This window comes from Rhinopithecus bieti, unplaced genomic scaffold, assembly GCF_001698545.2.
Source record: "Rhinopithecus bieti isolate Rb0 unplaced genomic scaffold, ASM169854v2 scaffold_1012, whole genome shotgun sequence".
Lineage (NCBI taxonomy): Eukaryota > Metazoa > Chordata > Mammalia > Primates > Cercopithecidae > Rhinopithecus > Rhinopithecus bieti.
The window spans coordinates 742740-769239 of record NW_016803312.1 but is presented as its reverse complement, the minus strand read 5'-3'; the positions used below and the strand labels follow the sequence as shown (position 1 = coordinate 769239).

Here is a 26500-nt window from a genome sequence, read left to right as displayed (position 1 = left end):
TACAGATGGGGTTTTACCATATTGGCTAGGCTGGTCTCAAACTCTTGACCTCACGTGATCTGCCTGCCTTGGCCTCCCAAAGTGCTGGTATTACAGGCATGAGCCACAGTGCCCAGCCCAATCAGTTGACTTTGAGTGAAGCAGATCATGCTCCACAGTGAGGGAGGGCCTCATCTCAGCGTACCTGCCAGCCTACCTTGCAGTTTTGGACTTGCCAGCCTTCCCAATTGTGAGCCAATTCCTTAAAATCAATCTCTCTCTCCAAATATATATATATCTCCTATTGGCTCTGTTTCTTTAGAGAATCCTAATACACTCATTGTAACAACAGTGGGGACTATTATAATTGCCATTTCACAGTGGAAGAAACTAGACCAGAAAGGTTAAGGAACTTGGCCAGGGCCACAGAGCCAGTGGGTGGCAGAGCTGGCATTCCACACCACTGTGCCCCCCAGATTCCCTGCTCTCACCCACACTCTCCACTGCTTCTCAGTGCATTGACCTGGGTGTGCTTGAGCGCCCCCTGGGAGGGCTAATGGGGACACGCAGAATATACAAGGGGGTGTATATTCCTAGCTCTTACAAATGCAAATAGAGGTAAGTAATTTGCCCAACGTGGGACTCAGTTTTATAAGCAGCAGAACCCAGGTTTTCAGGAAACAAAACACAAGCTCTTCCCATTCTCTTGCCCCCTTTCTCTGTGTTTTTCTTTATCCATTTTCTTCCTCCCTTTAGAATTCTGACATTCTTCAGAGACTCTTGGTCACACATTCCTCAGGCTACTCCCTCCTGGAGGCCCAGTGTACCTCAGGTCCCCACCATGACCTTGATGCCCCCCAAATTATCAGGCTCGCAGAGAACACACACCATCAATAAAGGGCCCATCTCATTTGGTGCAGGATGTGTGAACAGACAGCATCACAATCCACTTAACAATGTCAAGCTTACTATGGCTGATAAAATCAATGCATTCCACACAAATAATTACAGAGTCTCTATTAATTATTTGGAAAGTAAAATAAGACCAAACAAAATTCCCTCCAAAAGCCCAAAAGACGTTTCTTTTCAAATATAATTCCTAGAACTCTGTTTTAACTGATTGAAGGAATTAGGTATTTTGAAAATATACTGACATCAAAAATCTCCCAATTATCTTCATGCATGGTCTAACAGTTTTAAATTCTGAACTGGGTTATTTGAAAACTGATATTTTCTTTTTTTGAGACAGAGTCTTGCTCTGTCACCCAGGCTGGAGTGCAGTGATGCGATCTCGGCTCATTGCAACCTTTGCCTCCCAGGTTCAAGGGATCCTCTACCTCAGCCTCCCAAGTAGCTGGGACTTTGGGCACGCACCACCACATCTGGCTAATTTTTTTGTATTTTTAGTAGAGATGGGGTCTCACCATGTTGGCCAGGATGGTCTCAAACTCCTGACCTCAAGTGATCTGCCTGCCTTGCCTCCCAAAGTGCTGGGATTACAGGTGTGAGCCACCATGCCTGGCAGAAAATTGATATTTTCAAGCTTGACTTTCAGGGCACTAGGAAGCAAAGGAGGATAAGAGCCCCCATGCTGCCAAGACCATCGGCCCAAGCACATGCTCCTGGGCTGGTATCATAAGTGGAAACCAATACAACTGTCTGGAGGGAAATTTGGAAATACGTTTTAAAAGTTTTAGAATTTTGTACATTTTGTAACTCAGCAATTCTTCTAAAAAGTCATCCTAAGGAAATAATCAAAGCTGTGCATGAAGATTTAGCTACAAAGATATTTTCTACAACAGTGGTTAGAATAATAACTTTTTTTTTCTTTTTTTCTTTTAGATGGAGTTTTGGTCTTGTTGCCCACGCTGGAGCGCAATGGCACAATCTTCGCTCACCGCAACCTCCGCCTCCCGGGTTCAAGCGATTTTCCTGCCTCAGCCTCCCAAGTAGCTGGGACTACAGGCATGAGCCACCACGCCCGGCCAATTTTTGTATTTTCAGTAGAGATGGGGTTTCACCATCTTGGTCAGGCTGGTCTCAAACTCCTGACCTCATGATCCACCCACATCGGCCTCCCAAAGTGCTGGGATTACAGGTGTGAGTCACCGCGCCCGGCCAATAACATTTTTTCTAATTGCAGGGGATTGATGAACCAAAGTGAAGTATGATATATCCATAGGATGGAATACTATGGACTTACAAAAATTGATATGGCAGAATAATGATGCTATGGAAAGATGTTCATGCTGTACAATTGTATTTTTATATATGTATTATTGAGCGAGCGAGCGAGTGAGTGAGTGGTCTCGCTCTGTTGCTGAGGAGGTGCAGTGGCCTGATCATAGCATCACAACTCACTGTGACTTTGAATTCCTGGGCTCAGGCAATCCTCCTGCCTCAGCCTCCCAAAGTGTTGGAATTTCAGGTGGGAGCCACTGCATCCAAACAGTACCCAGCACATGATCTCATTTCTGCTAAATATGCTTTGTAGAAGGCAACCTCTCAGACAGCCAGCCCTAAGTGACCCCTACTTCCTAGTATTCATCCCCCTGTATAGTCTACTCTCAGTGCTGGTCTATACCACTGTGGGTCTGTGTGACCAACAGCCTATGGAAAGAAATGATGGTATGCTGCTTTTGAGATTAGGTTACAAAAGACTATGACCTCATTCTGGGCACTTGGCCTTTTAAATGACTATATCTGTATGTATGTATGTATGTATGTATGTATGTATGTATGTATGTATTTATTTATTTTTGAGACAGAGTCTTGCTCTGTAACCCAGGCTGGAGTGAAGTGGTGTGATCTTGGCTCACTGTAGCCTCCGCCTCCTGGGTTCAATTGATTCTTCTGCCTCAGCCTCCCTCCTGAGAAGCTGGGATTACAGGTACCCGCTGCCACACCTGGCTCCGCAGCATTTTATATTTTTAGTAGAGATGGGGTTTTGCCATGTTGGCCAGGCTGGTCTTAGACTCCTGGCCTCAAGTGATCCACCCGCCTCAGTCTCCCAAAGTGCTGGGATTACAGGTGTGATCCACCACACCCAGCCTACTATATCATTTTTATTTACTCTTGGATCATTTGCTCAGGGGAAAGCAAACTGCCATGTAGTCAGCAGCTCTATGGAGGGGCTCGCGTGGTAAGGAGGTAAGGCCTCTGGTCAACAGCCGGCAAGGAAGTGAGGCCTGCCTTCAGCCGTTGAGTCACACTCACTAGTCCCAGCTGAACCTTGCTGGAGATGACCACAGCCTTGAGTCACAGCTTGACAGCCGCCTTGTAAGAGACTCTGAGCCCTACCACCCAGCTCAGCAGTACCTGGATTCCTGACCCCCAGGAACTCTGAGATACTGGAGCTCACTGTTGTTTTAAGTGGCTAACTTTTAGGGTGGTATGTGACATAGCAGTTGATAACTAATACCTACGTGCACTGTGAAAGCCCTAGAAGGACAGAATTCAAGGTATATTAGTGGTTTTCTCTAGGTGGTAAGACTTATGGGTACTTTTTATTTTCTTTGTTTTGTACAGTTTTGTCAAATGTTTGTCCTTTTTCAGAAACCAGGAAAAAAAAAAATACCACATATGACCAAGAGCAACCATATGACCTTCTGATGAATAAAAGGATGAAGATTAGGAGAGCCAGTTTTAGCTCTAATAACGTTTACAGATTCTTTACGAGTAAATTAGGTTAAACGTGCAAAACAAAAACAAATAAGAAAACAAACAAAAAATTAGTTCCCGAGAGAGGGCCTGAATGGCAAGGGAAGGGTGCCGTCCCCATGAGAACACACAATGCAATGTGAGCAGCAGCATTCACTGACTTCAAGGAAAGGAGACTTCCATGAGCTTCTTAGAAGGAAAACCAAACAGTAACGAAGCCATCTGGTAGCCGATCGTCGGCACAGAACTCTTGCTTACCCAGCTTCTGGTCAAACCGCCACGCCGCGACATAGGCATTGTGCCTCAGGTTGCTCTGCGTGGCCAGGGGCACAGTGACATAGATGGGACCATCCACCAGCACCGGCGTTCCATTACTGCTCAGCAAGTGGACACTGACGGCTGTGACTGGGGTCAGGTCATGCCTGGTGCTGTTTCCTAGAAGGAAGAGGCATTTTCCATCATTTGCATGCAAAGTACCCACGTGGGCTGTGGAAACCTTTGCAAAAAAATAGTCGCAGCTACCACTGACCGAGTACAGCCCCACCTATGTGTCAGGGACCGCATTAAGCACTTTACATACATAATCCTCACCACAACCCAGTTAGGCAGGTAAAGTCATCACTTTACACATAAAGAAACAGGCTCAGAGAGAGTAGTAATGGTAGGTGGCCTAAGGGCATACACTCAGTAGGGGTTGAGCTGGAAACTAGGCTCAGGTTTGTTTGTTTGTTTGTTTTTGAGATGAAGTCTCGTTCTGTCGCCCAGGCTGGAGTGTAATGGCACAATCTCAACTCACTGTAACCTCCACCTCCTGGGTTCAAGCGATCCTCCTGCCTCAGCTTCCCAAGTAGCTGGGATTACAGGCGTCTGCCACCCTGACGGATAATTTTTTTATTTTTAGTAAAGATGGGGTTTTGCCATATTGACCAGGCTGGTCTTGAACTCCTGACCTCAGGTGATCCGCCCGCCTTGGCAATCACAGGCCTGTGCTGGGATTACAGACGTGACCCACTGTGCCTGGCCAGGTTTGCTATTTTTCATTACTGTGTTTTGCTTTCAAAAATGATCTCAAAAGACAAGGTTTTTTCTGTAACCTGAGACAAAGGTGTAGGTGGAAATCGCCGGAAGTAACTTTTACACAAAGCGAGTCCCAGGCACATGTTAATTACTTGGCAGATAACCTCAATAAAACCAAATGTTTTAGAGTAGAGGCTGCTTTTTTTTAATATAGCAAATTTCTTCAAAGATTCCTTCAAAAATACTAACTTCTGCTAAAAAGTATGCTACTGAGGACTGGACTTGAAATATTTATGAGTTATTTTAGTTGCCATTGTTATTTTGGTCTGTTTAAAAGGACCTCAATACACCAATTATTCTCCATTAAAGGCCTTTGGTCCAGGCCAAAGCATTAATGACTGCCTACAGATAAATGAGAGAATGCTTATGAGACTGATATATTTATGCACTCAAGCAATCCATTTTACATTTTCCTCTAGTGAAATACAATATCCCACAAAATATGTTCTGTCATAATTTTACATCTTTCTTTGAGCAGAATAACAAAAGACACAGTGATAAAAAAATTAAGCTGCATTAGAATACAATTATAGGACTTTTTATTCAGTTACTTATATACTTACCTATCTACCAACCTGAGCTAATGTAAACCTCCAATCTGGTCTACATTTAAACATTTAAAGCAAACCTAGTGAATTTTAGAGTCTCAGCAACAAATTACAGCTAAATCCTTCATACAGCAATTTCTACACAGCTAATGCCACTCTACCTTTTATCATTCATACCCATCTCTGTTTTTTAATGAAGGCAAAGGTGTGGGAATGGAGATTTCATGGAAAGATCCAAGTTGGAATCAGAGATCCAAGTTTTGAAATCTTTTAGTCTGGTTATGTCATTTTACGGTAAAAAAACCACCAACAAAACTCAGAATTTACCATGTTTGTGGTCCAAAGATTTTGTGTCTTGAAACATAAATGTGCCAGAGGCTCAAAGTTGATACAGAAGCAAAGCCAGGTCTACAGTTTACCACTCTAGGTTCTGTTAGACCCTCTTGAGAAGATGGAACTTACAACTACAGAAACGCTGGCCAGGCGCGGTGGCGCATGACTGTAACCCTGGCACTTTGGGAGGCCGAGGCGGGTTGCTTGAGCCCAGGAGTTCAAGAACAGCTTGGGCAACATAGTGAAACCCTGTTTCTACAAAAAAATACAAAAAATTAGCTGGGCATGGTGGTGCATGCCTACAGTTCCAGCTACTGAGGAGGCTGAAGTGGGAAGATCACTTAAGCCTGGGAAGTGAAGGCTGCAGTGAGCTATGATCACACCACTGCAATCCAGCCTCGGTGACAGAGTGAGACCCTGTCTCAAAACAAAACAAAACCACACACAAAAAAAGAGAAACTACACAGACATTAAATAACTTACTAGACAGTATAAACAACTGAGAGAAAATGTTTTCCATCAGGGAGTGCTGTTTTCTTTCATCAAACTCTAGGCAGGATGTCCAAGTAGGCAGGTAGCAGGTAGCAGGTAGGTAGAGGAGAAAAGCCCTAGAAATGGTGTCACCCTTCTCCTCCCTCGTCACCTTTCAACTATCCCTTCCTGCACATTCCCAGTTCAGGAAGAAGGAGTCCCAGTACCAGATCTGCCACTCACTGCCTATGTCACCTCCAAAAGTGACTTTGTTCCTCTGGGGTCTGTTTTTCTTACCTTCAAAACTAAGGAGGGTAGAATAGATGCCTTCCTGCATCTATGGAAGTAAGTATACTCAGCCTGAAACATTCAGAAGTAATAGAGCACTGCAGAATCGAGCATATTAATGGACAGCAATGTGCATTAGGTTCATGGAATTTCATATCCCTTTAATGTCCTCTAGCTGTCTTAAGACATTGTGGGGAATTAGATCTGCTTTCTTGAGGCCTCTTTCCTTCCTCAGGGCTCCATTAAATGTCTGCTTCTCTGTGCCTTCCGAATGACTCTCCCGCTATGCACCCATGTTGTTTATTCTGCAACTTTTTTTTTTTTTTGAGACAAAGTCTCGCTCTGTCACCCAGGGTGGAGTGCGGTGGTGCAATCTTGGCTCATTGCAGCCTCCGCCTTTTCAGTTCAAGCAATTTTCCTGCTTCAGCCTCCTGAGTAGCTGGGACTATAGGCACACGCCACCATGCCTGGCTAATTTTTTTTTTTCTTTCTTTTTTTGTATTTTTAGTAGAGATGAGGTTGGTCAGGCTGGTCTTGAACCCCTGACCTCAAGTGATCCACCCACCTCGGCCTCCCAAAATGCTGGGATTACAGGCGTGAGCCATTGCGCCCAGCTGATTCTGCAACAATTCACATTTGGAAGGGCTGAACTATTTTCCTTCTCTTTGTTACGAACCTCCAATTTTACACAGAATACTGAGTTCTATATAGAAAGTGGCTTTCCTTCCTGTTCCATCTGGATGTTGCCTGGCTCCCTTTAAGTCTGCATAAAGACAAGCAGGTGTCAGGCAAATGCAGCAGAATAGTGTTGCGGGGCGGAATACCACTGGCCCAAGCGAGCAGAGGAGCTGTATCACCTTGGGTCATCCACCTGGTCACTTGTCACGTGACAGGTTCTGTTCAGCTGACAGTTAAGGTTCTGTTGGGCTCTGTATTCTACCAACGTTGTGGAATTGCAGGAAAAGTCTGCACTTGTCATTTTATTGACTCCTCTCTGTCTTCCTGGAGTTATTAGTGAAAGCAATTTTTGTAAAACCCCTTGGGAACACCACGGAACATTCTGTGCTTTCTCAGCAGCTGGGGGAAGAGTGCGATGCTCTCTGGTGAGAGGAGGGGGCCCCCAGGAGCTACAAAGAGAAGATGCTTTTCCACTTACAACTCTCGATCCACCCTCTAAACTAAACACCACACCCTTCATGGTACCCCCAGAAAACAGCCTTTCGGAGCCTTTTCCAGTCTCTTCCGCAGCCTCTCTGTTTCTATCCACCTTCACTGAACTCTGGTTATGACTCTAGTCATTTCCTGGATCTTCAGAAGATGAACTCGTGTCATCTCCCAAAGACACATCTGGTCCAGGCGCGCTCTCTTTAGGCTGTGAGCTCTCAGATGCCTTTAGTAAAACAGGAGGTAAATGACTGTGGGCAAAAGACAAGCTGTGGGCAAACTGACCCCGGGGGCCGGCATGGAGCTGGTGAGTTACTGAGGTGCCTGTGCTCAAGGGAGCCCACGTTCCAAGTCCTCGAGGGTGCGCGTGAATTCACTATGGGTGGATGCCTTCGCTGCTAGGTCTCTGAGAAAGCCTAGTCATTTCTAGGTCAAGTCATTCATTCTTTCCATGGAAGAGAAGTTTCTTCTTTTTTTTTTTTTTTTTTTTTTTTTTTTTTTTTTTTTTTTTTTTTTTTTTTTTTTGAGGACGGAGTCTTCGTCAGCTCTTCGCCCAGGCTGGAGTGCAAGTGGCCGGATCTCAGCTCACTTGCAAGCTCCGCCTCCCGGGTTCCACGCCATTCTCCTGCCTCAGGCCTCCCGAGTAGCTGGGACTACAGCGCCCGCCACCTACGCCCGGCTAATTTTTTAATTTTTTTTAGTAGAGACGGGGTTTCACCGGAGTTAGCCAGGATGGTCTCCATCTCTGACCTCGTGATCCCGCCCGTCTCGGCCTCCCAAAAGTGCTGGATTACAGGCTTAGCCCACCGCGCCCGGCCGTGAAGTTCATGTCACCTTGCAAAGCCCTCTCTCTTCCCTCTGAAATCACGGAATGATTTTAAAGTAAAACAAACTCCTTTTCTAAAATCAATAGTTCTGTCTTTGTGTCTTTTTCCCCCATTTTCCAACTGCCTAATTATCAAGAGCTACTGGAAGTGGGACACAGAAAAAAATTAATGAGTCCCAAGCACGGAGGCTGTCCCTCCAAGTTAGTGTTTTGTGGATCGGTGTAACCATTTTTGTCCAGGAGGCTGGTAGCTGGTTATGATATTTTAACCTTTGTTTTTTTTTTTTTTTTTTTTTTTTTTTTGAGACAGAGTCTAGATCTGTTGCCCAGGCTGGGATGCAGTGGCACGATCTCAGCTCACTGGCAACCCTCTACCTCCCAGGGCTTCAAGCGATTTCTCCTGCCTCAGCTTTCTCAGCTTTCCGAGTAGCTGGGACTATAGGCACCTGCCACCACACCCAGCTAATTTTTGTATTTTTAGCAGACGCAGCATTTCATCATGTTAGCCAGGCTGGTCTCAAACTCCTGACCTCAAATGACCCATCCACCTTGGCCTCCCAAAGTGCTGGGATTACAGGCATGAGCCACCGCACCCAGCCTTAAACCACTTCTTCATACTCCCCAAAACAAGACTTTTCTCCCAGACTGGCACATTTCAAGTAATAGTCAACATTTTTTTCCTAATAATGTTTACTTAAGATGACAGCTATGCCATCTTTCTGATGACAAAGTACTGACATATTTGCTGACATGTTAATCACATCCTCATCAGCACACAAAAATTAAAGGAGAAACATTCTGGAAAACAGAGGGAAGAAAAATGAGTAACAAATCACCAGGTTGCCTTTACGTCTAACCAGAAACTTATTAACATGCTACAAAATGGATCAAATATTTCAGGTTTAAAAGCTTTTTCAGAATAATCAGTTTATGTAAAGTACTGGAAAATTAAGTGAAATTCAATCCAAGTATCCCTGGGAAATGCAATAAGTTACTTACCTGGCAGAATGGAACTCAGAACAGCCTTTGATTTAAAATTTTAATGCTGTGATTAGTCTCAAGTGTCGTGGAAAGGAAAGCAGGGTAGACAAGAAAATAATTCAGGACTCCAGAATCCTGACACCTCTTCCATCAGGAGGACTGGGGACCAGTGCGAAGGGGCCCAGAGAATGGTGCAGTTGGACATAATCAGAGGTGGAAGGTACCTGTCAAGGGTCTTTCTTCGATAAGGAATTATCACCTATTTTCTGGTGGACAGCTTTTAGTTTCTCTGATCTTTTAGCTGTGGCACACCAGAAGAGTGATACTGACCCAGCTGACTTACAGACCTGCCAGGAGAGGGTGGATTCCAAAGCAAATTCAAAGCCTGGCCACTCTATGCCCAGTTGAGGGCAGAGAGAGCAAGTGCAGAGAAAGAAGCGATGTGGGAAAGAGCTGGGTGGGCATAGACGGCAGAGGGCGGAGGCTCCCATCCTAAGTGGTCCCCATGCTGGTGGGGCACGGAGCCAAGGTATGCCTGTCTCTGAGTTGGACCAAGCGCCCCCTCTTCCCCTCCTGGCTGCAGCATGGGTGGGTGGGGTGGTGTGTCTCTACCAGCCCCACCCACCCACAGGCTACCCTCTCAAATGGGGGCTCGTGGGATGAGGCAGAGGGCAGCTGGGCCAAAACCCTTAACTCTGATCTTATACTTAAAAAAAAAATTGCAATTTCAATGACAAGAATTTCTCTGAATTGAATATACTTAGTCCACCAAAGGAGAGCTCAGAGAAGGTGCTTAAGGCAATTGGTAACAGCAGAAAAGCTCAAGGAGACCAACGCGCTAACATGTAATTCTGCAGGGCTTGTACCGATGGAACACAGTTTCAATGCACTTGAACTTGTACCAAGAATTCCCCTTCCGCAACTTTAGTGCCTTACTCCCACGTAGTGCTGAAACTTCCAATCATACCTAAAATCCACATGTAAAGACGGAAACACAGAAACTCCCACTGAAAAGAGAAAAGACTCCAATTACCTGTTCCATTTCCGTCTAATCCTCGCAAATAAGGAAAACTGTCCACCTCCGAGGCGGAGCTGGCGGCCGTGAGAAACGCGGTCAGGTCACTGTAGCTGGTGTTCTCAGGCAACCTCAGAGCCCTTCTCTGGAAATGAACGCGAGGCTGTGGCCGGGCACCTGCAGAGATTAACCTCTGAGTTACCTCCCCCAGGAGCAGTTTCTGTTTTTAGAAAATGCAAAACCAGGAAGTGCCTCTCTAAGGTTTCAGCACGCCTCCCCCACCCTGCTCCCTCTCACAAGGCCTCCCTTCCCCCATTCATGCAGGACGCAGAGATGTGACAACATGCTATTATGGGGAGAGAAATAATAGCCCATTGTCACATTTGTTTTGATACAGGATGTTATTTAGGTTTTTAACAAAAAGCTTTTTCCAAGTTCTATGTGCAAGCAGTCTTGTCACTGCTCGGCATTTGCCTGTGGATCTGGGTAGCATTTTGGGAAAGTCCATGTAAATGAAAGAAGTAGATGACAATTAATCTCTTTACGCAAACAATGTAAGAGATACTCTTTGATACTGCTGCAAACCCATCTTTAATCTCCCTGGAAAAATCTGGTTTAACGCCATGAACCAAATTGAAGGAGGGCAAGGGAATTCACTGTGCAACCTTGAAAAGAATTGCACACAATACCCCAGCAGCGATTAATCTTCTCTTTCTGTGGGAGCTGCCATTCGTCATCATTCGGTCTATTCTGGAGGCGTGCTTCCTACTTGTGATGGATTATGTCACAGAATTTATGATGAGACTTTTGAAATGATGCAAAATGATGCTTCTTCACCAAACTCAACTCTTTCGTGTAGGAGGACGGGTTGGGCCGACAGGCCCTAGACTGTTGTGTTGTGCCATCATCTGCAGCTTAACTTTGCTCCAAATTTTCTTTCTGAGACGGAGTTTTGCTCTTGTCGCCCAGGCTGGAGTGCAGTGGTGTGATTTCAACTCACTGCAACCTCTGCCTCCCGTTTAAGCGACTCCCCTGCCTTAGCCTCCCAAGTAGCTGGGATACAGGCGCCCGCCACCACACCCAGCTAATTTTTATATTTTTAGTAGAGGCGGGGTTTCACCATGTTGGCCAGGCTGGTCTCGAACTCCTGACCTCATGTGATCCACCCACCTCAGCCTCCCAAAGTGTTGTTGGGATTACAGGCGTGAGCCACCGCGGCCAGCCCAGATGTTGTTTTGATCATAAAACCTGAACTTGTTTTTACCTAATGCTGCGGTAATATTCGCAAGACGTAAAGGTGCTAGGTAATTTTGTGCAAACCTGCCAAAGCATTGTTAAGAGAAAAACTGTAGATCCAGCCCCAGGCTTGAGGCAGACCACATTCCACCTGTGCTCTGCTGGGCGTTCCTCTTCCTGGCCCCCTGCTATCCTGCTTCAACAGCCCTGTCCAGAGCCGGTGGGCTTTATCCCCACTCCAGGGTTCCTTTTAACTCTGGATCAAAGAACTTGTAAGGAGTAAATAAGCCTATCTAGATGTGTTCTAGAATAAGGGAGTTTTAGAGCTCCAAGAATCCACTAGTCCAAGTCTCTCTTAAAGGTGAGGCCACTGAGACCCAAAGGAATTCCACAGACCTACGTCTGGGGCAGCCTGTCTTGGCTACATACTGCCTAACTGGAAGGGAGTCACAATGCTCCCTCTTCCTTCTAAAAACTACCAGCTAGACTTCTCCAGGGGCTGGTTCTCCACTCTGTGAAGTCCAGGCCCAGGTTTAGAGCCCAGCGAGCAGGTGCCCAAAATCATGGGCGTCCTATCTAACTCCTGTCATCTCTGCTGAAACTAAACAGACACAGACATTGGTTTAGCTCCAGACCATCAATTCCCTTTCTTTACCCCTAAAACAAACCCACAGCGACACACCAGCCTCTGGGGATCTGTGTATTTTAACATTATTCTATTCTTCTTAGTCTGGTCTTACTTTCCCTTGATGTTACAGAATACTCATGTCTTACTCCTGCCACCTCCTTGGTCTGCGGAGAGTTCAAACTCCTCAGGCACCCCACAAGTGCTGTGTGTCCTGACAGGGGCAGTCTGTTTCTGGTCCATTCTCCCCCTTGCCCACACACGGCACACAGCTTGCTTTTCTTCTCCCTTTCCACGCTGCCCTCCGGGATGGAAGGTCAAAGCCAGCATTCTTTCTCAACTCCTCATTCCGGATGATATAACAACATTCATTGCTTTGGTATTTTTTTCAGTGATCAGGAAATACACATTCTCTACTGGTTTTCAGGCTAAACAATGCTGCTGATAGCATTCAGTGAACAAGCCCCTGTGTAGAGGCCTGGGTCTCCCACGGTGGAAAAGTAAAGCACTCTGCTAACAGGAAGAGAAGAAGAATGGTGAGTCTACATGCAGTGGAGCAAAGAGAGGGTCCTGGCAGAGGCAGAAGCTGGGCTGGTGCCCCCAGAACAGGGAAGGAGAAGTGCACCCCTCCAGGCCTTAGGAGGAGCCCCTGTGAGATGGGCTGGCAGAGACCTGTGTGAGGGTAATGGGGCACAGAAACCGCCTCCGACTGGACTGAGGGTTGCTGAAAGACAAGGGGAGCCTGGGAATGGGCCCAGGATACACATCCTAGCCAGGACTTACGCAGACTGACCCGGGACCCAGAGAACCAGAAACCCAGGCTGCTCTCCCCAGCTCTCAGGGCCCTGGTGTCTCACCCCGATCCTCTCCTTTTCGTGCCTTCTTGAGCAGATCAAGTGTTACATGCATTTGGGTGGGAAACACATCTCTCTCCCTTCCTGGCCTCTGTTCCGCCTCTCTCCCTACTTGTGCAGAAGAATTTGGTCCCTGGCCAGACATCCAGGGTCTATCTGCTGGGGCTGGGGGCTGGGGTATGTAGCAGGCTATGCTGGGGCAGATCCTCACGGAAAGGATACGGCCGGCACAGCCTGGGACTGGCACGACATGGGTGCCATCCACAAGGGGCCAAATATCCCACCACAAAGCACAGGCGACACCTATGGTGACGAAAATGACAGAAGCAGCAGGTGAGGAATTTAAGGGTGCAAGCAATGCTAAGCCACGGCACAAATAAAATCGAAAGAGGGTATGCATGGGGTTGGGGGAGCGGTTACATGCTTAAGCCTGCCTTCGTGTACTAAAGCTGCTAAATAGTTCTATACTTCAGAAAGGAATATGATTGGGTGGGGGTGGCAGGGCAGGCAGTGGATAAGCCTGTAGGGCTCCATCCCCATCCCCAAAATACTCAGACTCTGGTTTCCCGAAAATACAGGGGTCCCTGCTTCCTCCCGCTGCATTTCTTTCTTTTTACTTTTCTTTTTTTTTTGAGATGCTGTCTCGCTCTGTTGCCCAGGCTGGAGTGCAGTGGCATAATCTCAACTCACTGCAACCTCTGCCTCCTGGGTTCAAACAATTCTCCTGCCTCAGCCTCCTGAGTAGCTGGGATTACACGTGGCCACCACCATACCTGGCTAATTTTTGTATTTTTAGTAGAGACGGGGTTTCACCATGTTGACCAGGCTGGTCTTGAACTCCTGACCTCAGGTGATCTGCCCGCCTCAGCCTTCCAACTCTCTGGATTTCAAAATCTGTTCTTCCCTCTTCTCTTCTGCCCCTAACCACCTCCAAGGTCAATCCAAGCCTCTAATTTAACTTTTGCTTATTCATTGCAAGACGTGGCTCAACCAACTGTTTTTGCCTTTGTCAGCAATCTCTTTCTCTATAGGCTTTTCCTCCTCAACCAACAAAAATACTCCAGTCTAGAACAATAACAAGCAAACATCACTTTAACTCTGTTATCCCCATAAGCGAATGCCTTCTGTCCTTCCATCAAGCTCCATTGATGTGGCTTCTACCCACAATGCATGCTGCCCTTGGAGACATCGACTGTATGATATGCAAACCCCATGACCACAGCTCAGCGTCCATCCTCGTCGACCTCTTCACAATGGTTGACACTGTTTGACACTCCTGCCCACAATCCCCTTCCTCCTTGGGATTTCATGGTGCTGCACTCTGGTTCTCTCCAGTGTCTGCCTGCTGTTTCCTTTACAAGTCCTTCCTTTCTCATCCTACCTCTGGATGAAACAGCTCCCAGAGGGATACCACCCATTGCCTCTGCCATTTCTGTGCTTTGCTCACTCCCTGTGGGTTCCCTTTCACTGCTACTGCCTTGGCTGGTACCACCCCCTCTAGCCTTGAATTCTTTTCTAAGCTCCATGCCTGGATTTTCCTCTGCCTTCTAGACACTTCTACCCAGATGCCCATCTGACACTCTAAAATTATCATCTACCTTCTCTCTCACCTAATAATATTCCAGTCTCCCCATCACCCAGTTTTGAGTCTAGGTCACTAACATCATTCTCCCTATCTATCATCCTGCACATTCACTCAAGTGCCAAGACTGGTCAGTCTTCCCTTATCAACATTCCCTGCATCAGATTTCGCTCTCTTTTTGCATTTAACAGCATATGTTACCTTATACTGCCTCTCACCTCAACTATTGCAAAAGCCTCCTATCCAGGCCATCTGCTTCAGCCTAACTGCCTTTTCACCTACTGACACTGTGACTGTTCAAAGATACTACTCTAATCATGTCCTTTCCCTGCCCAGAAACCACCAACAGATCTCTCCCACTTACCAAATTAACAATGATGACAAAAACAACAACAAACATGAATAAACCAGTATAGACCCAGACTACAACTACACCTCTTCTCTAAGTGAGAGGCATAGATCAGTGCTTTAGAATTTACAAAGTGCATAAATAAAAATATGTTATTTAATATTTACAATAACCCTGTGAAGAAGGAACCCTCTGCTCTCTTTATGGATAACGAACTACAGCTCAAAGAAGTAAATGACTTGCCCAAAGTCATTCTGCTTATAAGAGGTAGAAAGGAATTATTTTAATTCTAACTCTGTATCCCTTCCTAGCACACCATGCCTACCTCAAAATAGATGCTCTACTGACTGCCAACCAGTTCTCATCCTCTGGTCAAACAGGACTGCATGACTAAGTCTGATTCTTTCTTTCCTTTTTTTTTTTTTTTTTTTTTTTTTGAGACAAGGTCTTGCTCTGTCACCCAGACTGGAGTACAATGATGCCATCACAGTTCACTGCTATAGGCACACGCCACCACACCTGGCTAATTTTTATATTTTTTTGTAGAGATGAGGTTTTGTCGTGTTGCCCAGTCTGGTCTCAAACTCCTGGGCTCAAGTCATCTGCCTGCCACAGCCTTCCAAAGTGCTGGGATTACAGGTGTGAACTATCACACCTGGCCTCTCTGTATATATACATTCATGCATCTTCATGTCTGAAACTTCTTCCCCTCATCCTACAGCTCATCCAAAATGCATGTCAAAAACCACCTCTTCTATGCAGCCTTTGTTAATCCCACCCTAAGCTCTACTTGAATCTCTCTTGTAGCACTGCTCTTACTATGTCTTGTATTATAATTATTTGTATATTTGTTCACCTGCCTAATGAAGAGCATCATGAGAACATGGGTGGTGGAATCACTTAGCTCCAGGTTTAAATCTTTCCTCTACCACCTTCTAGTTGTGTGATTTGGGCTTCAGGTTATCTTTAAAATGGGTATGAATCATGCCTGTCTCATAATATGGCTGTTGTGATGTTCGTTCAGAATACATATGGCTGGTGTCTAACAGTGTCTCCTGGATAAGCACCACTTTCCCATCTCCTCTTCCCATTATAGACTGAAGCTCCTTAAACCAGGTGTTCTGTGAAATGCATGGCACTATGTTCTGCATACAGTTGGTGCTCAATGATACTTATGTGAAGATGAGTTACACCTGGCAACTCACTATGTTCCAGTAATGCTCTGTCTCCATTCCAACTAGATCAGGGGTCCTCCATCTCAGCACCATTCACATTTTGGGTGAGGTAGTTCTTCGTTTGGGGGGTGTCCCATGCATTGCAGCATGTTTAATTGCATCCCTGACCTCTACCCACTAGATGTCTGTAGCAGCCCCCAAAATATCTCCAGACCTCACAAAATGTCTCTGCAGTGGGGGTGGGGGGGAATCACTCCCAATTCTGAACCACTGCACTATATATCCTGAGCACCTTCACAAAATCCAAACAACTGGCGTTGAGAATCTCCCTGCAATGGGTCTACGACTGCAAAGAGGAGCGGGGAAAGTCTTTGTATTCATGGAACTCAAGAGAAGAGAAGGCATTTCTCTCTTTGCCTCTTTCTGTGTCTTACACTGTTTCTCTATCTGAATCTCTGTTCCTCTCCCAACCTATCATAAGAACAAAGAAGTTTAAAAACAATGCTAATACTAAGTTTTTGGAGGGTGGGATGAAGATTTCTGAGTCAATCTCAGAAGATGAAGTTTAAGGAAAACCAAGGGTTGCCACCTGAGAGGAAAGAAAACTGAAGCCGGAGGGTTGCAGAGGTTTTCTGTTTTCTGCCCTGGAGCTCTTTTCTAAGATGCCATTTAGCCTCCTTAAATGGATCCGTGAAGACTTGAGCCAGTGATCTTGGGGATAATGGTACTTTCTCTTCTTCCCTGAATCAGAGTCAAAGAAATCTCTTCTGAGAGCTTTCATCACCTCTTGATGAGTTTATCACATCATCCTTCTCTTCTAACATGTTTAACTCCCTAAAACATCAATAACATTCATTACCCTAAAAAAGAAAAGGGTCGAGAAGGCAGTCATGGAAATGGCTTGATTATCATAGTGTTTTAAGTGCTAGAATAAGAGGGTAATGATGAAACTACAAGATAAATTTCAAGAGAGAGAGTGGCCAGCTGCCCAGGAGAAAAGAAGTTCCCGGGCTGGTATTTGTGAACTGTGTCTTGAAGGTTGAGAGGCAGAGAAGAAGTGACAGCATCTACAAAGGGGCACAGATAGAGAAAGTCTAGCACATCTGGGGCAGTGAAGGAACTCTCTGTGAGCTACGTGGGTTCCAGGGGCAGATGGAGAGACTTAGGAAGGACTTGGTAAGTCCCGATCAAGAGTTTGAGGCCAGGTGTGGTGGCTCATCCTTGTAACCCCAGTGCTTTAGGAGGCTGAGGCAGGAGGAATGCTTGAGGCCAGGAGTTTCAGAATAGCCTGGGCAACATAGTCAGACCCCATCTCTACAAAAAATTCCAAAAATTAGCTGGGTGTGGTGGCACACGCCTGAAGTCCAAGCTACTCTAGAGGCACAGGCAAGAGAATCATTTGAGCCTGGGTGTTGAGGATACAGTGAGTTATGATTACACTACTGCACTCCAGCCCGTGCAACAGAATAAGATCCTGTCAATGAATCAATCAATCAATGAGTTTGGACTTGCGTGGGCCCGCAGGGGAGAGTGAATGGGAGTTACTGGTATGGAAGTGAAAGATTCCGATTTGTTTTTGCCCAATTCTGACAGCAGGTGGAGTATGGCCGTGGGTGCAGAGAGTCTGATGTCAGAGTGATTAGGCAGGAGGTTGCTATGAAATTATTTAAGTGAGAAATGCTCCAGATAAAGACAGCAGCTCTGGGGGTCCTCACAGAAAAGGCAGCTGGAGTGGAAAGCTATTTTTGAAATAAGAGATAGGGAGGGCAGGAAGAACCCATGAAGGAGATTGAGAAGCAATGAATGGAGAGACGGCCAGAGAAAGGATGAAGACATCCAGGAAGGTGGGACCGGATAGGGTGGTGAAGCCGCAGGGAAGTCAGGAAGGAGAAGTGGCTACTAGGTCATGTAACTCTAGCTCTGCTGAGCTTAGCAAGAGGGATTTCTAAAGATCATGTGAGACAGCGTAAAAGGGAGTTTAAAGACATGTGCATGGTGAGGGGAGGTATCTCCAAGGTTCGGGAGAAGATTGTGACTTGAAGGAGAAATAGGGCTTAAGAAGGGTTTTGATTTGAATAGCAAAGCCTTCAAAGATTTTGAGAGCTGAGAAAGAACTAGAAGAGATGAAAGACTCAGCATAAATGCGGGGAGGTTTGAGAGGAGGCAATAAGGAATGGGCTCCAATGAGAATGTGAAGGGGTTCACGGTGGGGCAGAGAAACTGCAGGAGGACACCATCGTGTCCTCTTAAGAAAGGGGGCAGGAGGCATCGGAGAAATGCAGATCAAAACCACAATGAGATACCATCTCACACCAGTTAGAATGGCGATCATTAAAAAGTCAGGAAACAACAGGTGCTGGAGAGGATGTGGAGAAATAGGAACACTTTTACACTGTTGGTGGGACTGTAAACTAGTTCAACCATGGTGGAAGACAGTGTGGCGATTCCTCAAGGATCTAGAACTAGACATACCATTTGACCCAGCCATCCCATTACTGGGTATATACCCAAAGGATTATAAATCATGCTGCTATAAAGACACATGCACACGTATGTTTATTGTGGCACTATTCACAATAGCAAATACTTGGAACCAACCCAAATGTCCATCAGTGACAGACTGGATATAAGAAAAATGTGGCAGCATATACACGCATGGAATACTACGCAGCCATAAAAACGGATGAGTTGCGATCGTCGTTTGTAAGGGACGTGGATGTAGCTGGAAACCATCATTCTCAGCAAACCTATCGCAAAGAACAGAAAACCAAACACCGCATGTTCTCCACTCATAGGTGGAAACTGAACAATGAAATACTTAGACACAGGAAGGGAACATCACACACCGGGGCCTGTTGTGGGGTCGGGGGAGCGGGGAGGGGATTGGCATTAGGAGATATACTTTAAAATGTAATGACAAGTTAATGGGTGCAGCACACCCAACATGGCACATGTATACAGATGTAACAAACCTGCATGTTGGGCACATCATGTTACCGCTAGAAGCTTAAAGTATAATTATAAAAATAAATAAATAAATAAACAATAAGTGGATTCCATATAAAATTTTTTTTTTTTTTTTTTTTTTTTTTTTTGAGATGAAGTCTCACTCTGTCACCCAGGCTGGAGTGCAGTGGCGCGATCTTGGATTACTGCAACCTCCACCTCCAAGGTTTAAGCGATTCTCCTGCCTCAGCCTCCAAAGTAGCTAGGAATACAGGCATGTGCCAGCATGCCTGGCTAAGTTTGTTTTTGTTTTTGTTTTTTTTGTATTTTTAGTAGAGATGGTGGTGTTCCATCATGTTGGCCAGGTTGGTCTCCAATGCCTGACCTCAAATGATCCACCCACCTCGGCTTCCCAAAGTGCTGGGATGACAGGCATGAGCCGTAAGATTTTAGTAGGTGGCCCAAAACTGACTGTTGTTTCTCTTTTTAATTATTAAACATACCGAAAATAATGAAAAGAGTAAATTTCAAATGTCTCACTATAAAAAATGTTAGGTAAGTGAGGTGATAGATGAGTTAATGTACTTGATTTAATCAATCCACCTTGTATACAGACATCACATCACACTGTACACCATAAACATATACAATAATGCATCCGTCAAAATAACAATAAAACTGAAAAAATATTAAACATACCTTGGAATCCTGATACTATTTGGACGACATCTTCATATACCATTAGAGTGGCAGAGCGTTCTGGAAGCAGGCCAAGGCTCAGAGAAGAAAATACTGCAGGAAAAAGAAATGGATAGAAGGGGATTTTATATTTACTTTTAAGTGCCCGCTCTAATTTCTGGGATACTCTGCAGTTTTTGTATTTTCTGATTTCAAATCAATTAATAAGATTAATTTTGAGTTAATTAGCAAAAGATCTTCAAAATGCTACAAGTGTATTGCAATATCTCATATAACAATTACTTGCCCTACAATGGTCAACTTTTTTCATTTGTTAGAAGTTTTCTTTTTTTTTTTCCTTTTTTCCAAGACAGAGTCTCGCTCTGTCGCCCAGGCTGGAATGCAGTGGCGCAATCTCAGCTCACTTTAACCTCTGCCTCCCAGGTTCAAGCGATTCTCCTGCCTCAGCCTTCCGAGTAGCTGAGATTATAGGCACCTGCCACCATGCCCTGCTAATTTTTGTATTTTTGGTAGAGAAAGGGTTTCCACTGTGTTGGCGAGGCTGGTCTCGAACTCCTGACCTCGTGATCCACCGGCCTCGGCCTCCCAAAGTGTTGGGATTATAGACGTGAGCCACTGCGCCCAGTCAGAAGTTTTCAGTAAAGTAACTGAGCCTCTTCACATTAGGAGTATATGAATGTTATCATGTATACACTACATGAATTTAGAATATATAATGTTAGATGTTAACATTAAGAATGGCTTTAAAAATATGTGTCTAGGTTAATGTGTACCGCATGGTAAAAGAATATTCCCCCAACCCTGGGAACTAATAACATGATAGAAACTGTGCTTTTCATTTTTATTTTTTTGAGACAGGGTCTCACTCTGTCACTTAGGCTGGAGTGCAGTAGCACGGTTAGAGCTCACTGCAGCCTCGACCTCCCAGGCTCAAGTATCCCTGTTGCCTTAGTCTCTCAAATAGCTGGGACCATGGGCGTGCACCACGGCACCCAGCTAATTTTTAAAATTTTTTGTAGAGATGGGGTCTCCCTATGTTGCCCAGGTTAGTCTCAAACTCCTGGGCTGAAGCAATCCTTCCACCTTTGCCCTCCAAAGTCCTGGGATTATAGGCATGAGCCACTGCACCTAGCCAAGTTATGCTATTTTAAAACTCTTGCTTAAGTAACTGGATTTCTAAAAAATTTTAGAAACCCCACAAATTTCTGGGTAAAACATATGAATTTAAGAGAAAAACAAATAAATGCATTATAGAATAATAATCATCACTCACACTAGTGAACCTTTACTAACAGGCCAAACATTATCCTAAGTGCTTTAATTTCAGTAATTTATTTAAGCCTCAAAACAGCTCTATGAAGTAGGCATTATTATTATTATTTTTGAGACTGAGTTTCATTCTTGTTGCCCAGGCTGGAGAGCAATGGCGTGATCTCGGCTCATTGCAACCTCCGCCTCCCAGGTTCAAGTGATTCTCTGGCCTCAGCCTCCTGAGTAGCTGGGATTAGAGGCACCTGCCACCATGCCCAGCTAATTTTTTAAAAAAATATTTTTAGTAGAGACAAGGTTTCACCATGTTGGCCAGGCTGCTTTCAAACTCCTGACCTCAAGTGATCCATCTGCCTTGGCTTCCCCAAGTGCTAGGATTACAGGCATCAGCCAACGTGCCCGGCACCTGAAGTAGGTATTATTAACACGCCCATTTCACAGGTAAGGAAACAGGTTTATAGATGAGGAAGTAACTCGTCCAATATCTCACAGCTAATAAATGCCAGGGCTAGGATTTAAACTCTGGAGTTCTCAACCACTCTGAGACATGGAAAAGTTGGCCTAGTGAGGTAAATGACGTTCTAGGAAAACATCAGGATCTAGAAGATAAGTGCTAAGAAGATCAGTCACTTCACAGCGCTGGCTTTTTTTTTTTTTTTTTTTGAGATGGAGTTTCGCTCTTGTTACCCAGGCTGGAGGGCAGTGGTGCAATCTTGGCTCACTGCAGCCTCTGCCTCCCACGTTCAAGCGATTCTCCTGCCTCAGCCTCCTGAGTAGCTGCAATTACAGGCGTGCATCACCATGCCTGGCTAATTGTGTATTTTTAGTAGTGATGGAGTTTCGCCATGTTGGCCAGGCTGGTCTTGAACTCCTGGCCTCAAGTGATCTGCCCACCTTGGCCTCCCAAAGTGCTGGGATTACAGGCATGGGCCACCGTGCCCGGTCAAGCAGTGCTGGCTCTTAATAGTGCCATAGGGCACCAGTGAGTTGGCTGTGGATGTGACCTCTTTTCATTCATCCTCCACACAGTCAATTTATTTAGCTGTCATCATATACAAGGCTCAGATCTACATCCTGGGTGGAACAGAGCAGTGTTAGAAGCAGCCTGTGCCTTCAAGAGTTATGCATTGCAAGGGGACTAGACTTGAAACAAATAGCTGTATGACAAGCAGAATGGGATAGGTACCAGGAAAAAGACAAGAATAGCACCTTGGTGATGCAGAAACAGCCTGGGAGTTCCTCGAATATTAAACACAGAGTGACCCCATGACCCAGCAATTCCACTCCTAGGTATAAACCCAAGAGAACTGAAAACCTACATTTATACAGCAACTCACACATCAATGTTTGCAGCAGCATTATCCATAACAGCCGAGAAGTGGAGACAACACACATAAATGTCTATTGGCTGATGAATGGATAAAGTGTGGTGTTGTCTATATAAGGGAATATTATTCACCCGTGAAAGGGAAGGTGGTACTGCCACGTGCTACAACGTGGATGAATCTTGAAAACATCAGGCTAAGTGAAAGACGCCAGACACAAAAGGCCACGTATTCCAAGATTACAGTTATATGGATGTGCAGAATAAGCAAATCTAGAGAGAGAGAGGGGAGATTAGCGGTTGCCAGGGGCTGGGATGTGTGAGAAACAGTGAGTCGGTGCTAATGGGTACGGGGTTTTAGGGGTGAGGAAATATTCCGCAATTAGTCATTGCTGCATGAGCACGTCGTAGGTAAACTATTACCAGCGATCCTTTCATCTAAGGGCACAGGGCACCTCCTGGCGAGGAGGAAAGGGCAGGATTGTCCTAGCAGATGCTGCTGGTAGGAAGCAGCACACCTCAAAAGCCAGGCTAGGGTTACACTCCACGCCCTCCTAAGTCAGGATGCCTGGGCCTTCCTGCTCCATTCCAGAGCTCCCGTGGCGACTGCAGACATTTACAAGGCCCTGACCACCTCTGAGCTGACCGGTGTGGGGGGCTCGGAGCTCCAAAATCACCTGTGATCATCCCCTGAGAGGTGCGTGACCATTGCAGTGTGTTTTGAAAATATTTCTCACCTAAAATATTTGGTACTTTCATATATAAGGCAGCTGCTCTGGCAAATTGTTTCTCAGACCTTATTTCCTAAAGGAGAAAAAAATGATTTCTCATTTTACTTTTTTAGACTGTTTCTTTGAATTCTAAAACACATGATTTCTTGTAACAAGCCTGGTACCAGCAGGGACTTCCTGGGGCAGAGGACAGGGACTAGGGATGCAATCAACACAGTGCCCAGGTGGGTGGAGGCAGCAGAGAGATGGAGATCCATGAGTAATGCTGCTTTTTTCCCATCATAGAGAGGAGGCTGATTGATGTCTGGAGGTGCTCTTCATACCAAGTAGATTTTTTTTTTTTTGATACCTAGAGGGAAAGGAACATCTCATTCTACCCAGGACGGGCAGGAAGATTTCTTGAGGCAGAAAATAGTCTGGCTGGGCTTTATGAGATAAAAGAAAAGTTTGCCGGCCGAATGTGGTGGCTCACACCTGTAATCTCAGCACTTTAGGAGGCCAAGGCGGGCGGATCACGAGGTCAAGAGATTGAGACCATCCTGACCAACATGGTGAAACCTGGTCTCTGCTAAAAATACAAAAATTAGCTGAGCGTGGTGGCGGGCGCCTGTAGTCCTAGCTACTCGGCAGGCTGAGGCAGGAGAATCACTTGAACCCGGGAGGCGGAAGTTGCAGTGAGCCGAGATCGCGCCACTGTATTCCAGCCTGGCGGCAGAGTGAGACTCTGTCTCAAAACAAAAACAAAACTTAGCCGGGTGTAGTGGCGTGCACCTGTAATCCCAGCTACTTGGGATGGTGAGGCAGGAGAATCACTCGAACCCAGGAAGCAGAGGTTGTAGTGAGCTGAGATTGCGCCACTGCACTCCAGCCTGGGTGGCAGAATGAGACTTCATCTCAAAAAAAAAAAAAAAAAAAAAAAAAAGGAAGACAAGTTTGCCAAGAGAACAATGCAGACAAACACAGAGAGGGTAGAGATGCCAGACTCCTTCCCAGAATGACACATTGCCCAGGGTGGCCGACCATGACATACGGAAGGGGGAGGTGGCCAGGTGAGGAAGCTCCCAGGGTGGCCGACCATGACATACGGAAGGGGGGAGGTGGCCAGGGGAGGAGGCTCTGTGTCATGTTTACTTCATCCTGAGGCCATCGAAGAATTTTAGGCAGGTACATATTTTAATACACGAACTGGACATATATATTTTAATACATGAATGCTCAGTCATACTGTGGGTGGTCTGAGGGGTAGAACAACCTGGCTGGAGGCCATTGCCATAGTCCTATACCATCGCTAAGGACCTGGGCCAGGGCGATGGCTGCAGAGACAACAATAATTAAGATGTAGAATGACAGCCTTTAGTGGATGGATTGCATCTCCTATGGCTTATTCTTACCTGCCTGCCACAGATGGAGGGTGTTTTCCTTACGCTGGGTTCCTCCCTCTCCTCCCTTCCTTGAAAGCGAGAAAAACCTCAAAACATCCTCCAGGAACTATTGTTAAGGATGAAAAAGGAAATGCATTTCCGGGTTTCATAAGAATGCTCATGTACACACAAGCAGTGTGCTGCACACATGTGGGAAAGAAGGCATTTTTTAGTTTCAAATTTTCAACATATTTTAGAAGAGGCTCCCAGCTCTTCTTGCTTCCTTGTCCAGCTATCTGAAATACCAGAAGTGTCAGTCTTCACCTCCAAAAATACGCACAAAAGCAAATTGACTCTGCTTTTCACAATAGGCTAAATTTTATTGTCTAAATTTTGGAGATGTTTCCTGTTAAGTTCTAGTTAAGAGTATAACATGGTTTGGATCTGTGTCCCTGCCCAAATCTCATGTCGAATTGTCACTCCCAGCGTTGGAGGTGGGGCCTGATGGGAGGTGATTGGATCATGGGGGCAGTTTCTGACGAATGGTTTAGCACCATCTTCTGGTGCTATTCTTGTGATCGTGAGTGAGTTCTCACGAGATCTGGTTGTTTAAAGGTGTGTAGCACCTTTACCCTCTCTCTCTTCCTCCTGCTCTGGCCATGTGAAACATCTCACTCCCCCTTTGCCTTCTGCAATGATTGGAAGCTTCCTGACGCCTCCCCAGAAGCAGAAGATGCCATTCTTCCTGTATGTCCTCCAGAACCGTGGGCCAGTTACACCTCTTTTCTTTCTAAATTACCCAGTCTCAGGTATTTCTTTATAGTGGACTAATACAGAGTATCTTTATTACATTGAAAAGGCAAGCACAGAAAAATAATCAAAGACACGGGAAGATTCTTAGAAATTATTTAGGGTAATTAACTTGATTTCAGAAACAAACACAAACTCAGAAAGTGCTGATGGGCCATATGTGTGGGGCCAGCCAGGGGTGGGCAGGCCTGGGACCCAGGTGTCTTCATGTCTTGTCCAAAATTCAATGAAACTTCATTATTCCTGTGACTTGACTCATTTGTAATAGTACAGATATCAGCCGGGCACAGTGGCTCACGCCTGTAATCCTAGCACTTTGGGAGGTCAGGAGTTCAAGACCAGCCTCGCCAATATGGCAAAACCCCATCTCCGCTAAAAATACAAAATTAGCGGGGCGTGGTGGTGCATTCCTATAATCCCAGCTACTCGGGAGGCTGAGGCAGGAGAATTGCTTGAACCTGGGAGGTGGAGATTGCAGTGAGCCAAGATCACACCACTGCACTCCAGCCTGGGCGAAAGAATGAGACTCTGTCTCAAAAAATAAAAAAATAAAAAAACAGACATGATGGGAATGGTTTTTCTCAAATGACCATGTTAACAGAGTAAAAACGAATGTGATCAAAATGGAGTAGCTGCTCATTATTCACCAATTCTGTATTTGTAAACCTCCCTATTTGCTAAAGCTTATTTGTAATTCCCAGATGTATTCAGGGTCCAGCTTTTCGCGTTTTTAAGCATTCTGTTGGTGATTTTGCTATTTACTTATTTATTTTTAGGGACAGTCTCGCTGTGTCACCCTGGCTGGAGTGCAGTGGCTCCATCCCAGCTCACTGCAGCCTCCACATCCTGGGTTCCAGCTCCTCTCGCCTCAGCCTCCAGAGTCGCTGGGATTATAGGCATGATTCCACCGTTTCAAATGACCCCCAGCGTAGTGCTCTCTAATATTCCTAAGCAGGAGGAGGTTGTGATTGTGCCTTATGGAGAAAACGTGTGTTCGATCAGCTTTGTTGGGGCATGAGTTATGGTGCTATGGGCTATGAGTTCAATGCTAATGAATCAACAATCTATATATCAAATAAGATTTCTTTAAACAAAGACAACATAAAACAAAGGCATGTACTATTGATCAGCTCATGAAAACGTTGTGACCAGAGGCTCGCAGGAACCCAGCCTGCATTTCCCTTGTAGCAGTGGTTC

The 26500-nt window shown here is 45.5% G+C and overlaps 1 protein-coding gene across 2 annotated transcripts in view; it reads right to left on the bottom strand.

The window, feature by feature from the left end:
• The window catches only part of FAM171A1 (family with sequence similarity 171 member A1), a 109029-nt gene that overhangs the window by 32132 nt on the left and 50397 nt on the right, over positions 1 to 26500 (bottom strand). For both annotated transcript variants that reach the window (XM_017874163.1, XM_017874157.1), the window contains exons 3-5: positions 19809 to 19901; positions 10361 to 10519; positions 3898 to 4074 (exon numbers count right to left, since the gene is read on the bottom strand). In XM_017874163.1, the coding sequence (XP_017729652.1) occupies positions 3898 to 4074; positions 10361 to 10519; positions 19809 to 19851 (379 nt within the window). In that variant the 5' untranslated portion in view covers positions 19852 to 19901. The remainder of the gene's footprint in view (positions 1 to 3897; positions 4075 to 10360; positions 10520 to 19808; positions 19902 to 26500) is intronic.